The sequence below is a fragment of the Ranitomeya variabilis genome, chromosome 4 (assembly GCF_051348905.1).
Source record: "Ranitomeya variabilis isolate aRanVar5 chromosome 4, aRanVar5.hap1, whole genome shotgun sequence".
NCBI lineage: Eukaryota > Metazoa > Chordata > Amphibia > Anura > Dendrobatidae > Ranitomeya > Ranitomeya variabilis.
The window spans coordinates 656,492,261-656,510,465 of NC_135235.1; the positions used below are offsets into that span (position 1 = coordinate 656,492,261).

At 41.1% G+C, this 18,205-nt stretch overlaps 1 protein-coding gene across 1 annotated transcript in view; it reads left to right on the top strand.

Annotated features, from left to right (window-relative positions):
- The window catches only part of LOC143768177 (uncharacterized), a 381,688-nt gene that overhangs the window by 319,628 nt on the left and 43,855 nt on the right, over positions 1-18,205 (top strand). Inside the window, exons 4-7 of the mRNA XM_077256867.1 lie at positions 8,890-9,013; positions 9,097-9,194; positions 9,393-9,483; positions 12,819-14,190. Of these exons, the coding sequence (XP_077112982.1) occupies positions 8,890-9,013; positions 9,097-9,194; positions 9,393-9,483; positions 12,819-14,190 (1,685 nt within the window). The remainder of the gene's footprint in view (positions 1-8,889; positions 9,014-9,096; positions 9,195-9,392; positions 9,484-12,818; positions 14,191-18,205) is intronic.

Here is an 18,205-nt window from a genome sequence, read left to right on the forward strand (position 1 = left end):
CACACGGCTCTGCTCCGTACACCTCGAACACACGGCTCAGCTCCGTACACCTCGTACACACACGGCTCCGCTCCGTACACCTCGCACACACGCAGCTCCACTCCGTACACCTCATACACACCCGGCTCCGCTCCGTACACCTCGTACACACACGGCTCTGCTACATCCACTCTGTAAACCCCTCCTGACCCCACACATAAACTTTCCCTCATCCAGCACCATGACAACCAGCACAGCACAGTCCTGCATACACTGAGGCCCTTGATCATGTGACCCCTGACTCCTCCCCTCCTGTGACCTCATCACAGGTCCTGTGCGCACAGAACAGCCATATATGTGGTGTGCGGCTCTGCAGGTGGAGGTATGTGGAGACATTAACCCCTTCAGTACTAATACTGGGTGGTCCGGCTCTGTTGAACCCCTATGTAATGTGCGTTCTCCCTCATTAATCCCCATATTCTGATGCAGTCGGCCCCCATTCACCCTCAGGCAGCCATTGCTGAGCATTCTCCTTAGGGTGGGCTTTAAGCTCCATGTGAATATGGCCATGTCATCCCCAGTGAGAACCCAGAGTTATGTCGGCTGATAACAGACAAAGCTCCACCAGGTTTGGCCGTTCTCTGCCAGGTTCGTCCGTTTGTTCTCCACCAGGTTTGGCCATTCTCCGTCAGGCTCGGCTGTTGTCCATCATGATCAGCCATTCTCCGCCAGATTCAGCCTTTCTCCGCCAGGTTAATCCGTTCTCCACCAGTCGGTCGTTTTCCACCAGTCAGCCATTCTCCGTCAGGCTCGTCCATTCTCCGTCAGGCTCGTCCATTCTCCGTCAGGCTCGTCCATTCTCCGTCAGGCTCGTCCATTCTCCGTCAGGCTCGTCCATTCTCCGTCAGGATCGTCCATTCTCCGTCAGATTCGTAGATTCTCCACCAGTTGGCCGTTCTCCACCAGGTTTGGCCATTCTCTGTCAGGTTCGGCCGTTCCCCTCCAAGTTCGGCCATTCTCCATCATGTTCGGACGTTCTCCAACAGTTGTATTTTCTCTCTGGAATATTATCACTTCGGTCCAGAAATATTTGAACAGTGGCTGAATGTTTGTGATTCCAGCTCTGCAGGCCACAATTCTGGATGTAAAATGAAGCAGCTGAGATGCAACTGAAGTGGAGACTTTCAGGTATAACTAAAGGGATTGAACACAAATCTCCTGTGAAACGTTTACGACTTGGAGCCATTTTCCTACAAAGCCACCTCATTTCAGGGGCTCAAAAGTAGTTGGACAAAGTAACGTTCCCATAAATAAAATGTCGAGTTTTTACTTCATTTGATGCTGCATGCCTTAATCATCTCCCGCCTCGATTACTGCAACATCCTCCTTTGTGGCCTACATCCTAACACTCTCGCACCCCTCAGTCCTTCCTTAACTCTGCAGCCTGACTAATTAATCTCTCTCTTCGCTACACTCCTGCTTCCCCTCTGTGCAAATCCCTTCACTGGCTCCCCATTTCCCAGCGTATCCAGTTTAAACTACTAACACTGGCCTACAAAGCCATCCATAACCTTTCTCCTCCATATATTTCCAAACTAACCTCTCAATATCTTCCCTCACATAATCTCCAGACCTCCCAAGACCTCCTTCTCTCCTCCACGCTTATTCGCTCCTCACCCAATCGCCTCCAAGACTTCTCCCGAATATCCCCCATCCTCTGGAATTCTGTGCCCCAACACGTCTGGTTATCCACCTCATTTGGACCCTTCAAAAGAAACCTGAAAACCCACATCTTCAAGAAAGCTTGCAACCTGTAATGACCCTGCTGCCTCCTCACCACCATCAGAGCTACTGCAACCCCCGACCTTATGTCTCCTTCCCCATAATCCTGTAGACTGTAAGCCCGCAAGGGCAGGGTTCTCTTCCCTCTGTACCAGTCTGTCATTGTTAGTTTGTTTACTATAAGTGATATTTGTATTTTGATGTAACCCCTTCTCATGTACAGCACCATGGAATTAATGGTGCTATATAAATAAATAATAATAATAATTATACTTTGTAAAGAATTCTTTGCAAGTAATGACAGCCTGACATCTGGTAGCCAAGGACGTCACGAAATGCTGGGTCTCCTCCTCTGTGAGACCTTGTTGGCCTTTAGTGCAGTGACTTCAGCCTGATGACGAGATGTAAGCAGTCTCGAAAGCTTGCTTTGTAACATCATTCACTATATTTTGTTAGCCATTAAAAGGTATCACACCCACAAGATTCCTATTTTGTTTCTCCCACTGAGAGCACTCTATATCTTTTTTTCTACTGGCTAACATGGTTCCAAACCACTTTTTTTCATTTTACACAGTGCACTACTGCTCCCATAGAAGTGGATGGGGCAGGGTCACACATTACACTACTGCTCCCATAGAATTGGCTGTAGCGCGGTCACACATAAATATATAATCCTATCCTGTGTGATATACTCCGCTGAGCCCTGTATCTAATCCCATCATGTAATACACTTCATGTATCTAATCCCAGCGTGTGATACAGTCCATATATCTAATTGCATCCTGTGTGATAGATTTTGTTTAGCCTTGTGTCTAATCCCATCATAATATTCGTCAAGGAAATTTTGTGGATATACTTTGCGCCGATTGTAAAACGTGCATTACAAAATATTTCTTCTTCAGCTTTATGATATAAAATATTAACCCATATGGAGAATTATAATACTTGAAAAACTCATCAAGGAAATACATTAATTTGAATATAATCTGAATTCGATTATAGCTAAATATTATATTTTATTTATTTAATCGTATGAACATATATTTAAACATCATATAAGAATAAATAAACGATAAACAGTGATTGAAAAGAACAAAGGAACAGAAATCAGAGTCGGATATCGAGATTTTCTATGTATGCAATAACATTGTAATTTCTAGTATAGAAATCATTCTTTTCACCAGTATAAGATCTGAGGGGACATTCCTCGACAATGTGCTGAATTGTTTGACGGTCAGCTCCACAGTCACAGGCAGGAGAGTCAGATTTTCCTCACTTATGCATAAGATCTGCACAGACACCAAAGTTTGTTCTGATACGATTCAAAGTGACCCAGGTTTTCCTTGGCAGATTGAAGCCTGGTGGTGGATTTTGAAAGTGAGGAAACGTTTGAGGCTCACCGTCCACTGCACTGACCCAAAGTTCACGCCATTTCTCTTCTAAATTGAAATCATGTTCATACAGGGTAATTCCAGTTCGGATGGGTAGATGTCTTGATTTCAGTCGCTGTATTTGAACATCTTGGATATTTTGATGTATTGGGAGATTTTCATTATTCAATACTTTGGTGTATTCTTTAAGTAGGAGCTTTTGTCTTCTTAGATTTGCAGGTGCGATATGGGTCAAGACAGGTAACCAATGGACGGGCGTAGGTCTGATAGAACCAGAAATTATGCGCATAGAGTTGTTCAACTGATTGTCGATTGCATTCACATGACAACTATTCAGCCATACTGGAGCACAATATTCTGCGGCAGAGTACACCAAGGCAAGACGTTCGCAAGACAGGTGTGGAGGAACCCCAGGAGGATCCGCAGAGTTTCTGAATAATATTATTGCATGCTTTCAGTTTCTGTGCTGTCTTTTCCAAGTGAGATTTGAAGGTTAGGCTTCTATCAAGGATTATGCCTAAATACTTGGGATTGAAGTTGTGTTTGACAAGTTGACCTTCAAAACGTACTTTGAGTTCTGTCTTAGCACTTGCGTTGTGTAAATGAAAGCAACATACTTCCGTTTTTGATGGATTGGGCTTTAGCCTCCATTGTCGAAAATACTTTCTCATTACACTAAGATCTTCTGTTAGAACCTCCTCTGCTTCCTCCATTGTTTTGCTCACTGTAGCAAGTGCCCAGTCATCGGCGTATCCAAATTTCCGTGATATTGTGTCAGGAATGTCAGCTAGGTACAAAGCAAACAGGAGAGGTGCCAGCACTGATCCCTGGGCCAAACCATTGTTTAAGGTTTTCTTACAACTGGTTGAATCACCCATGATAAGTTGAAAGGTTCGATTTGCAATCATATTATTCAAAAGGTACATAATTTTCTTACATGGAATCACCTTTAGAAACTTATATAGAAGTCCTTCCCTCCACACAGTGTTATATGTGGCAGAAAGATTGATGAACACCACTGAAACCTTCTTGTTCTTTTGAAATTCAGCTTCAATTAAAGTTGCCAAAGCTAAAACTTGGTCACTGCAGTTTTGAGCAGGTCTAAAGTTGGCTTGCTCTATAGGTATTAAATGAAAAATCTTTAAATTGATCTATCTTGTTATAGATTAAGCGTTCTAACAGCTTGTAAAGGCAGCTCAATAAAGCAATGGGTCTATAGCTTGATGGATTATCTTCAGGCTTCCCAGGTTTTAACAATGCAATGATCTTGGCGTGTTTTAATTTACTGGGGACTTGAGCATTCTCCATGATATCTGAGAAGAACTTTGCTAGCCATTTTTTCGCAAAAGGTCCACAATTTTTAAGAAATTCGGGATGAATCCCATTAAATCCAGGAGCTTGTTACTTTTAGTATCAACAAGGGCAATTTCAATGTCACAGGTTGTAAAAGGACGGGAATATTCTTCAGTTGATGCCACTGATGATTTTAGTAGCTTAAACTTATTTTTAACTTCTATGGTATGAGCTCGGTCTTTAGGGGTTCTTGAGGTGTTCACAATGTGTGCTGCAATTTGATTTGGAGTTACAGCATTCGTTTTCTGTTTTGCTTTACGGTTTCCTTCTAGTTTTCTTAAAAGAGACCACGTTTTTCTACTGGACCTTTTAAAGTCCAAGTACTCAACTGTTTCCATCCATTTGACACAATGTGCTGCATTCAGTTTGTTCAGCGACCCATCACCGATTTCACCATCTTCACTCTCAAGAAATTGTCTGTATAGTTGATCACATTCATCAGTCCAGCCTGGAATGTATTCTTTGCGGAAGCCACGTGGTATTGATTTTTTTGCAGCTTTAATAACAGCTTTACAGAACCGCTCATAGTTTTTACTGATTGGAGGTATCCAACCAATACACTTGTCAAGATGATCTGCAAACTTTTTCCAGTTGGCTTTAACAAAATTCCATCAAGGACGTGGGTACAAAGTTACAAGAGGAATGGATACTCCAACAGTGATGATGACAGGGCGATGCTGACTACGAGGGAAATGTTTGACAACACTCCGAGATGTAGAAAAAGGTTGATTGTTTCTATTGCATAATACGAAACATAAATCAGGGTTGTATCCTCTCTGCCAGGCTGCTGATTTGAAGGCTGGAAAATACTTTGCATCAAAAACCAAGAATGTGTTGTGCACGTCAGACCAGTTTACCAGGTGCTCACCATGGTCGTCATTACTAGCATATTACCAGAGCTCATGGTGACTGTTGAAATCTCCTATGTACACAGTAGGATGTGGATGGACATGGATAACTTCAGTAGGCCATTGTACTGCAGGAAGCTTGTAAATATTAACAATTGTGATACCACCAACTTTAATCACAGCTTCATGGATGTAATTTTCAACAGATGTAGATACAAGCTTTACATTTTCAATGTTGCCTTTCACATAGGTAGCTACACCGTAGTGTGGGTCATATGTAGCACCAATTAAATCAAAACCAGCAATGGAGCCACGAGCTAGAAGTTGGTCTTTATTTTCAACATGAGTTTCCTGAAGAACAAGAACGTCTATTTTGTTAGCACGGCGAATAAGCCTCCTTACCTTGACAAGCCAGCTGGTATGTCACTCTCCATAAGGAGAAACGTTACCCCTTAGACCCCAGTCCAGAGCCTCTCACCTAGCCAAATCAGTTCTCATGCTTCGCACTGACGAGGGCCAACAGCCCGAAACACCGTGTCTGCGAATTGAGATACTGATTTGGCTTTTATCCTAAGTCATATTGCACGACTTGTTAAAGGGTTGATTGTGACTTGTAGGATCGCTACTTCCAATAGGTGGCGCTATAGAGTTAAGTCCTCTTTTTTTCAGCAGAGGCAATTTGCATATTTTGTTAGCAGTGAGAAACTTGTGAAGGAAATCACATTTTGAGCGGCTGATACCTTCAATATTAAGTTGGCAGATTTTTACAGTGGGTCCAAGGTCTTTCGTTTGAGGAGTGTCATTTGTGATGGTACCATTATTTGTAGACATTATCAAATTTGATCCTTTGTTGTCCTTTGTTGATTATCAAATATGATGTAAAATATATTGACCAGGGGATCTAGATGTAGTTTGATTGTTTGGTCGTAACTAAATATTATAGTTCGCTATGAACGTAAAAGTAATTAAAAGGAAGAGATCAAAAAGGAAAACAAATCTAAGGCTAAGTTCACATTAGCGTTCGGGGGCTCTGCGTAGGGCTGCGTACTTCCTCCATTAAGCCCCGCCTACTTCTGCATGTGTCTTGCTTGCCTATCTTTAACATTCGGTATGCAGGACATGCGGATGTATGCCGATGTGTCGTTTTGACGTGCCTGCCTACCTCACAGGAATGAAGTATTTTGCATACATCCGCATGTCCTGCGTACCCAATGTTAAAGATAAGTACACAGGACGCATGCATATCAAAACTTTTTCAATTACCATATCTTTCATATTTTATACATTTAAAAAATTGTTAATTTTTTTTCAACCACTTCACCCCCAAGCCTATTTTCACCTTCTTTACCAGGACAAATTTTTCAATTTTGAACAGTGTCACTTTATATGATAATATCTTTGGAATTCTTTAAAGTATCTCAGTGATTCTTATGTTTTTTCGTGACACATTGTACCTTATAATTTTAGGTCGATATTTTCGGAAAAATGTAGAAAATTTTGCAATTGTAAAACTTATATGCCCTTAAACCAGATAGCTATACCACAAAACGTAGTTAATAAATAACATTTCCCACATGTCTACTTTACATCAGCATCAATTTTTGAAACATAACTGTTTTTCTTAGGAAGTTAGAAGGGTTAACGGTCGACCAGTATTTTCTAATTTTTCCAACAAAATGTACAAACTACATTTTTTTAGGGACCGCAACATATTTGAAGTGACTTTGAGCAGTCAATATGACAGAAAATACCCAAATGTGATATTATTTTAAAAACTGCACCCCTTATAGTGCTCAAAACTACATTCAATTAATTTATTAACCCTTCAGGTGCTTCACAGGAATTAAAGCAATGTGGAAGGAAAAAAATTAAAATTATTCTTATTCCCACAAAAATGTTGATGCGGCCTTAAAGTTTTCATTTTGAGAATGGTAACAGGAGAAAATGGACCTCACAATTTATAACATTAGGCTGAGTAAATGGAAAATTGCCATTTTTTTCCACTAAACTGTTGCTTTCTGATCGCTAAACAGCATAACAAGAAAAAAATTGAAGATGCCAGAATTACCATACTTTTTTTGGTCGCTGCTACATTGCAATAAAATGCAATAACTTGCAATCAAAAGATTGTATCTACACCAAAATGGTATCAATAAAAAGTCAGCACGGTTCGCAAAAAATAAGCCCTCACCCAACCCCAGATCACTAAAAATGGATACGTTACAGGGCTCGGAAAATGGTGCCTTTTTTTTACCAAAGGTTTGAAAAAAATGTCACCGCTTAAATAAAAAAAAAACTAGACATGTTTGGTGCCTTTGAACTCGTAATGACCTGGAGAATCATATTGGCAGATCAGTTTTAGCATTTAGCAAACATGGTAAGAAAAAAAACCTGTTGAATTGCACTTGTTTTGCAATTTCACCGCACTTGTAATTTTTTCCCGCTTTCCAGCACATAATATGTTAAAACCAATGGTGTTGTTCAAAAATACAACCTGTCCCACAAAAAAAACAAGCCCTCTTATGGCCATTTTGACAAAAAAATAAAAAGTTATGGCAAAAAGGGGAGCAAAAAGCGAAAATGCAAAAACTAAAATACCTCAAGTCATGAAGAGGTTAAGATATAACTTTTTGGATGCTGATTTTTTTTTTTCAACAAATACTTAACATTTCTTAAAAATTAACACCTTTGCCACAATTCTTCAAAGATATTATGACAGAATTTTGGCATACATCGCTTTGAAAAGTTGCAAAATTTTTACACCACGTGGAGTTTTGGTGGTTTCACATCAATTTCACATCAAGTCCAAAATGGGCAAAGCTTTGTTAAAACGGGGGTTCGCTGGCAGGGCCTAATACAACTGATGTTTCAGTGCATACAAGAAGAAAAAATACAACATCTACACATTATATCTCCTCAAATTTTCCCCTTATTATCTCCAGTAATTGTATTATTACACTGGATTCTTCATGATGTTACATCGTCATCTTCTTCCCATATAGGTTCCTACAATATTGGATCCTCTCAATAGAGATCTTCTATACAAGAGAATTTTCCTGATTTACCCATCAAATATGGCTAGGGACAAGGTGGCGGAGAAGATATTACACCTCACCCTAGAGATCCTCTTCCGGCTTACTGGAGAGGTGAGAGATTCTGATGACGTCACATTACATCATTCTTATCTATGGGAATAACAGAAGGACAGAACTGGAGTGGTGAGGACTCTGGAAATGTCTGTAGTGAGATTTATTAATGTGTCTCTCCATAACCAGGATTACACAGTAGTGAAGAAGACCTCTAGTGAGTGCTGTCAGGCCCCTGTATCTGAGGGATGTGGAATACCCCTGAGCCCAATCACTGGGCCTCCACTTCACCCCCCAATGCATGAAGACAGCAATGACCAGAAGATCCTAGAACTCGCCTACAAGATAATTGAGCTGCTGACTAGAGAGGTGACACTGCTGGGAATGTTGGTACATTATATAATAACTATATCAAGGGATCGGGAATGACGGTATCATTTTATGTGTCAGGTTCCTATAAGGTGTCAGGATGTCACCGTCTATTTCTCCATGGAGGAGTGGGAGTATTTAGAAGGACACAAAGATCTGTACAAGGACATCATGATGGAGGTTCCCCAGCCCCTCACATCACCAGGTAATAGACAGGGCTAAATACACACGGCCTATAATTATCTGTATGTAAGGAATGAATTGAGTCCCTGTATGTGTTTCCTCCAGTTCTATTCAGAAAGAGAACAACACCAGAGAGATGTCCCCGTCCTCTTCTTCCACAGGACTGTAAACAAGAAAATCCCAGTGTTCCTCAGGATCATCAGGTAGATGGAGAGAAGGTGTCATGAGATCTCCCCTATGATGTGTAGACGGCTGTGAAGGTCTTGTGCTCAGTCTTGGTTTATCCACCAGTATTATATGTTTTATACTTGTGTAATGAGAACGGTGGAGATGGCAGGATTAGAGCTGATCATAGATGTGACTTCTCCATCTGTCTGTGACTTTTACACTATTTGTTTCAGGGTGAATATCTGACCCATATTAATACTACAGAGACATATGTGAGGGGTGATGAGTGGTGTAAAGAGGAGATTCCTACATATGAGTCCCCAGGTGAGTACTAACTACTAAATGACTAAATGTAAAGAGGTCACAGATTCTTTTCAGTCACTGGATGTGGCTGCTTTATTTTCGGTGTAGTCCGGCTATATCACTATCAAGCAGTCACCATTCTCCTGCTAAACTCAAACTGTCCCCATTACTTTGGACATTAAAAGTTCCTCTGTTGGAATGAGTCCCATTCTGGCCAGCGCTTACAGCCCGGAGAATGCTCACTACTAACTGGAATTAGAAGATGCTGATCCTTACCTTCCCAGATCTCTAAACTGCAAAGCCAAATGACAGCGTACATAGAACTTGCTGATAACATAATAAATCATGTGAAGAATATAATACATATGGTGGGCCTTGATTTTATGACGAGACACCAGTCCAAGTCTTTTATATTTATATGCTCCAATATAAACTGCAAACTCATACACATAAGAAATATAAAACAAATATCATTTTTTTCTTCTTTTTTTTCTACTTAAAGGGAACTGGAGGCGGGAGACAGTGTTAGTCAGGGTTGATGGCAGAGTTACAGTGGCCAATCTGTATAGTCAGAGGGTGACTGAACCGGTGCTGCTCCTGCATCCATGAGTGAATTTCGAATGCTGGCATTTGGCTGCGTGAAGGAGCCGTGCAGCATCATGACACAGTTACCTGCAGATGAACCCCATATCTGCAGGTTAACAGTTTTATTTCTGGTGTCAGGTTCCCTTTAACACTTCCAAGACATGGCTCCCCAATCAGAGTAGTGAAAAAATGTAATCAATAATTGTTGCTCATATTTCCTAAATTCTTTGCTTATACTTATCCCAGCTATTAATTTATTGGGATGTGTAACTTGGCCCAAGCTGTTGTTAGATATATATATTTTGAGACGTTATCCAGTCCTTAAAAATAATTCCCCTTGCAGATAACAACCATAGATCCTTAGTAGGACAATCCGCCTGGACTCCTATAAAAAAAATGAAATGATAAAACAATATTCAACCTCTCAGTAACAAATATGATAACTGGTTCCCAAAATTCCCTAATTTCCCGGCAGTCCTAATACATATGAGATAGATCTGCCGCCTCTGAGTTACATTTGGGACATTTAGAATATTTAATATATCCGATCTTCTGCATAAAAGTCGGGGACGGTGCAGCCTGTAAATAACCATAAATTGGAACATTCTCCCATGTGACGTAGAGAAGAACATTATCAAAATTTACAATTATTTCCCATTGTGTAAGATAAATCCAATATCTTATTCCCAGAATTTATGCTAATTCTGCCTTTACAGATTTAACTTGACAATAAATAATCCATGAAAGGATATGTTCCCCCAAAACGAAAAGTCAGGGAGAAGACTGAATAGAACTTCTTATCTGCAAATAAGGAACCAAATCTGATTCCTCTAATCCTACTTGTATAACAAATCCCTCTATTAATATCTGTGACAGTAATTATTCATTTTTTATCCAAAGTTTGGCCCTTAAGGGTATGTGCACACGTCCGGATTTCTTGCAGAAATTTCCTGAAGAAAACCGGAAATTTTCTGCAAGAAATCTGCATTTTTTTTTGCGTTTTTTTTCCGTTTTTTTTCGCGGTTTTTTAGCATTCTGCAAGCGTAATTAGCTTGCAGAATGCTAAAGTTTTCCAAGCGATCTGTAGCATCGCTTGGAAAACTGACTGACAGGTTGGTCACACTTGTCAAACATAGTGTTTTGACAAGTGTGACCATCTTTTTACTATAGATGCAGCCTATGAAGCATCTATAGTAAAAGATAGAATGTTTAAAAATAATTAAAAAAAATTAAAAAAAATGGTTATACTCACCTGCAGGCGTCCATTCCTATAGATGCCGGTGTGGTTCAGGACCTTCCATGACGTCGCGGTCACGTGAGCGGTCACATGACCGGTCTCGACCAATCACAAGACCGTGACGTCACCGCAGGTCCTTCACCGCACACCAGCTATAGAAACCGAAGTGGCAGCATGCAGCGGAGAGGCGGGAAGACATCGAAGGTGAGTATATATGGTGCCCAGTCCGTGGAGGAGAGTCTCCTCTCCTCCACCCTGGGTACCAACCGCACATAATCTGCTTACTTCCCGCATGGTATGCACAGCCCCGTGCGGGAAGTAAGCAGATCAATGCACTTCCAGGTGTGCGGAATCCCCTGCAATTCTGCATTTTAATGAACATGTTGCTTTTTTTCCGCGATGCGATTTTTTAGCGGAAAAAAAGGCTACATTTGCACAAAAAATGCGGAATACACTGAAAATAATAGGAGGCATATGTTAGCGTTTTTTTCGCGCTTTTATCACGTTTTTATAGCGAAAAAACGCGAAAAAAACACGAAAAATACTGAACGTGTGCACATGGTTTAAAGGGAACCTATCAGCAGAATTGTGCACCTTATCCTACACACACTGTCAGGTTGGCACCGTTATACTGATTAAAATGATATCTTGTTTGATAAAATCCGTCTTGTGGTTGTTGTTTGATTTTCAGTTTTGAGTTAATGATATGATCATGCTCTGGGGCGGCCTGTGGGGGGTCATCATGTGGTGCTCTGATTAGGTATTCATCTGTATGGCTTCTGACAGGTCACATATTTTCTCTGTAAAGAATTCTACAAATGTCCATTGTATAAGAACTTGTACTGGAGCCATCGCTGGTTGAGTCTTAGAGGCCAGAAAATAAAATTCACCCTTTATTACAAAAGTAAGTGTAGTTAACCCCTTTTAGAACCGGAGTATTTGTCATTTTTGCACTTTTTTGTTTTTGCTTCTGTTTTTGCCAGACAAGTTGTAGTTTTGACACTATTCCTTTTACCCTTATAATGTACTGAAAAATAGGGGGACAAAATTCTAAGTGTGTCGAAATGTTGAGAAAATGCAATGCTGATATTGTTTTTTGGGGTTTTGTTATTACAGTGTTAATTTTGTGGCAAAAATGGCTGGAGACCTAGTTGTACATATCAGTCTGATTACAGCGACACCAAACATTGATAGTTTTTTTTTTTTTCTGTTTAAGTCATGAAAATAAATTCTGAATATTGCAAAAAAAAAATGTTTTCCCTTTATGTTGTTATTTTCCGGAACCCTTTTATCGGGTAAGTTTTTATTGGTATCACATTGACCTACATAATAATTTCTGCTGGTGTATTATTCCAATATTTGAGAGGCAGGACAAACAATTGTGCTCTACTCTTTCGTGCTCTGAGGTCTAATGTTTGATTTTCAACTGGTTTTGTCTACATCACTTGCAATTTCTATTTCTATTTTAGAAATTATATACAAATGTATTTTTTAAGGATATTTCATACAAAAATAATCATTTTATTCATTGCAGATAACTGTACAAGAAAATCACAGGGTCAAGTGACATCTGGAATTTTTAAATCAGATAACCTTGCTATAACACAAGACATAACTGAAGTGAATGCCATTAATCCAGATACTGCATCATCCCTTCACAGCAAAGATCTGTCATCTGATCCCTTTAAACAGATCCAAACTTCTGATTCATTACAGAATATTAAAAAAAATAAAAGTCACAAAACAGGCATTAAAAATCAAACTGTTCTTAAAGCAAATAAGCTATTGTCATCTGAAGAAAATAGAAATATTTTTTCTCTCAAAATGGCTTTAGTTACTCATAAAAAAGTTCACACAAAGGAGAGAAGATTTTCTTGTTTACAGTGTGGAAAAAATTTTAACAAGAAATCAGAACTCGTTAGACATGAGAGAGTTCACACAGGGGAGAAGCCATATTCATGCTCAGAATGTGGGAAATGTTTTCATCGGAAATCAATTTTAGTTGGCCATCAGAGAATTCACAAAAGGGAGAAACCTTATTCATGTTTAGAATGTGGGAAATGTTTTACAAGGAAATCAAGTCTTGTTTTACACCAAAGAACTCGCACAGGAGAGAAGCCCTTTTCATGTTCAGAATGTGGAAAGTGTTTTCATCGGAAATCAGATTTAGTTGGCCATCAGAGAACTCACACAGGGGAGAAACCTTATTCATGTTTAGAATGTGGGAAATGTTTTACAGAGAAATCAAGTCTTGTTTTACACCAAAGAACTCACACCGGGGAGAAGCCATTTTCATGTTCAGAATGTAGGAAATGTTTTAAACAGAAATCACATTTAGTTGCCCATCAGAGAACTCACACAGGGGAGAAACCTTTTTCATGTTTGGAATGTGGAAAATGTTTTGCATTGAAACTAACTCTTGTTGTACACCAGAGGACTCACACTGGGGAGAAGCCATATTCATGCTTAGAATGTGGGAAATGTTTTGTAGATAAATCACATCTTGTTATACACAAGAGAACTCACACAGGGGAAAAGCTTAATTCATGTTTAGAATGTGGGAAAAGTTTTCCAGAGAAATCAGGTCTTGTTAGACACCAGAGAACTCACACAGGGGACAAACCTTTTTTATGTTCAGAATGTGGGAAATGTTTTGTAGATAAATCATCTTTTGTTATACATCAGAGAACTCACACAGGGGAGAAACCTTTTTTATGTTCAGAATGTGGGAAATGTTTTTCAGAGAAATCGAGTCTTGTTAAACACCAGAGAACTCACACAGGGGAGAAGCCATATTCATGTTCAGAATGTAGGAAATGTTTTTCAGAGAAATCAAGTCTTGTTAAACACCAGAGAATTCACACTGGGAGAAACCATATATTTTTACAAACTTTACAAGACAACATGTAACAGAGACATTCAAAGTAACAACAAATAAGTAACTGAGAAAGGAAAAACAATTTTAAACTTACATTAGAATTAAAATATGTAGTTTTTAATAGAAATCTCTTATCTAAAAAGCAATATAACATTAGCTTTGAATATTTCACATTGGTATATATTTATCTATTCACTATATGGAGAAGAGAATTGCAAGCCCTTCACCCAACACCTCCCAAAAATAACCAACATTTCTTCCTCTCTTTTCCTAATGCCCAATTTTAGAGATCTGCCATTTCCTACAGTTTCTTTAAATCCACAATCTCATGTCTGAACAAATGTTTTTAGTTTATGTATATTAAAATAATAAACATATGCATGTTGCAAGTTACTATTTATATCTACGATTAGAGATGGGAGAAACTGAACGGTAAACTAATGCCCGTGCATGGACCCCAAACACAGACTTCTCCCGGAAGTCTGTGTTACTCTCCTGGTTCTGCAGTCCGAACGAAGTTTGTTGAAAGGCGCAGCCAATCAACAAGCTTTTCCTGTGTGGGCATTTCCGGCCCTATCACGGCCGTGTCAAGTATTGGCATGGCTGTGATTGGCCAGTGCACATTGTAAAAAAAAACCATGGAGTCTCCTCTATCTTTGATAACAAATGCAGCTAAAACTGACAGCTGCAGACTGCAGCCCTCAGCTGTCAGCTTTATCTTGGCTGGTTATCAAAAATTGACGTCTGTATGCGTTCTTTTTTTTTTTAATTATTCAATTTTTTTTTTACAAAAAGAGGTGAGGTTCCCCCACTTTTTGTAACAGCCCAAACTAAATCAGATAGCTGGGGGCTGGTATTCTCAGGCTGGGAAGTCCCATAGATATTTGGTCCTCACCAGGCTAAAAATAACAGCTCGCAGTCACCCCAGAAAAAGTGCATCCATTAGATGCACCAATTCTAGCGTTTTGCCTGGCTTTTCCTGCTTGACCTGGTGGGTTGGCAAACAGGGTAATATCTTGGGCTTGAAGTCAGCTTTGTTATGACAGCTGACATCAAGCCCAGGGTGTTATGGTTACCCCAATGACCATGGGAAACAAAAATACAAAACGGACTAGCTCTCGGGTGATGGAAACTAAGGTCGACCGTGACCTGAACCTGACCCAACACTTACAGTAGCCGGGGGATGTACCTACGATGCCCTAGACACCACGCGCCAGCCGGAGATCTAACTACCCCTATAAGAGGAATATACAGGCCTGCCTTACCTCCAGTGAGGAACCCCAAAAGATGATAGTAGGCCCCCACAGATATTGACGGTGAGTTCAGAGGAAATGACATACGTAGGATGAACAGCAGATTTAGCACAGTGAGGTCCGCTTACTAGATAGCAGAAGGACAGGAAAGAGTTACTTCACGGTCGACCTAAAAATCACTATTCAAAAACACCATCCAGAAATTACTTTAAACTCCAGTGACAACTCATGCCACTGGAGTAGTAATTTTCTGTCCACAAGAGCTTCCAGCACTGAAGAGTCACATTGCAGATAGCTGGACAAAAATAGCAAAACAAGAAACTAAATTCAACTTAGCTGAACTGGAACTTGAGGCAGGTGAATGCAACAGAATGCTACTAGCACATTGTTGGCCGGCATGTGACTAACAGCCAAGCAGCCTTAAATAGGAAACTCCCCTAGAGGGTGGCGACAGGTAATCAGAGATGGAGGAAGGCACATAAGAGACACTACCATAACAGACCACCGGGGGAGCCCACAAACCGAATTCACAACAGTACCCCCCCCTTAAGGAGGGGGCACCGAACCCTCACCAGAACCACCAGGGCGACCTGGATGAGCACTATGAAATGCACGAACCAAATCGGGAGCATGAACATCGGATGCTGTCACCCAAGAATTATCCTCCTGGCCATAACCTTTCCACTTAACCAGATACTGAAGTTTCCGTCTGGAAACACGGGAGTCCAAGATCTTTTCCACCACATACTCCAATTCACCCTCAACCAACACAGGAGCAGGTGGATCAGTAGAAGGAACAACCGGTACCTCATACCTCCGCAATAATGACCGATGGAAAACATTATGGATATTAAAAGATGCTGGGAGGTCCAAACGAAAGGACACAGGATTAAGAACCTCCAGAATCCTATAAGGGCCGATAAACCGAGGCTTAAACTTAGGAGACGAGACCTTCATAGGAACAAATCGAGAAGACAGCCACACCAGGTCCCCAACACAAAGACGAGGACCAATACGCCGATGACGATTAGTGAACTGTTGAGTCTTCTCCTGGGACAACTTCAGATTGTCCACAACCTGTCCCCAAATCTGATGCATCCTATCAACCACAGCATCCACTCCAGGACAATCCGAAGACTCCAATTGACCGGACGAAAACCGAGGGTGAAACCCTGAATTACAAAAAAATGGAGAAACCAAAGTGGCAGAACTAGCCCGATTGTTAAGGGCAAACTCTGCCAATGGCAAAAAGTCAAGCCAATCATCCTGATCAGCGGACACAAAACACCTCAAGTAAGTCTCCAAGGTCTGATTAGTACGCTCAGTCTGGCCATTAGTCTGAGGATGGAATGCAGACGAAAAAGACAAATCGATACCCATCCTGGCACAGAACGTCCGCCAAAATCTAGACACAAACTGAGTACCCCTGTCAGACACTATATTCTCAGGAATACCATGCAAACGCACCACATTCTGAAAAAATAGAGGAACCAACTCAGAGGAGGAGGGCAATTTGGGTAAAGGTACCAAATGAACCATCTTGGAAAAACGGTCACAAATCACCCAGATGACAGACATCCTACGAGAAACCGGAAGGTCAGAAATAAAGTCCATAGAGATGTGCGTCCAAGGCCTCTTAGGAATAGGCAAGGGCAACAACAACCCACTGGCCCTAGAACAGCAGGGCTTGGCCCGAGCACAAACATCACAAGACTGCACAAACATGCGCACATCTCGAGACAAAGAAGGCCACCAGAAGGACCTAGACACCAATTCCCTGGTGCCAAAAATTCCAGGATGACCTGTCAACGCGGAAGAATGAACCTCCGAGATAACTCTACTGGTCCAATCATCAGGGACAAACAGTCTACCAGGCGGACAGCGATCAGGCCTATCCACCTGAAACTCCTGCAAAGAACGCCGCAGGTCTGGGGAGACAGCTGACAATATCACCCCATCCTTCAGGATGCCGGTAGGTTCGGAATCACCAGGCGAGTCAGGCTCAAAACTCCTAGAGAGGGCATCCGCCTTCACATTCTTGGACCCAGGCAGATATGACACCACAAAGTTAAATCGGGAGAAAAACAACGACCAGCGCGCCTGTCTAGGATTCAGACGCCTGGCCGACTCAAGATAAATTAGATTCTTGTGGTCAGTGAGGACCACCACCTGGTGTCTAGCACCCTCAAGCCAATGACGCCACTCCTCAAACGCCCACTTCATGGCCAGAAGTTCCCGATTTCCCACATCATAATTTCGCTCAGCGGGCGAAAACTTTCGGGAGAAAAACGCACATGGTCTCATTACTGAGCAGTCAGGATCTTTCTGCGACAAAACTGCACCTGCTCCGATCTCCGAAGCATCCACCTCAACCTGGAACGGAAGTAACACATCAGGTTGGCGCAACACAGGAGCGGAAGAAAAGCGGCGCTTAAGCTCTTGAAAGGCCTCCACAGCCGCAGAGGACCAATTAGCAACATCAGCACCCTTTTTGGTCAAATCAGTCAAAGGTTTAGCAATGGCAGAAAAACCCGCTATAAATCGGCGATAGAAATTAGCAAAACCCAAGAACTTTTGCAGACTCTTCAAAGAAGTAGGTTGCATCCAATCACAAATAGCCTGGACCTTGACAGGGTCCATCTCCATAGATGAAGGGGAAAAAATATATCCCAAAAAGGAAATTCTCTGAACTCCAAAACTACACTTTGAGCCCTTTACAAAAAGAGAATTAGCTCGCAAAACCTGAAAAACTCTCCTGACCTGTTGAACGTGAGATTCCCAGTCCTCCGA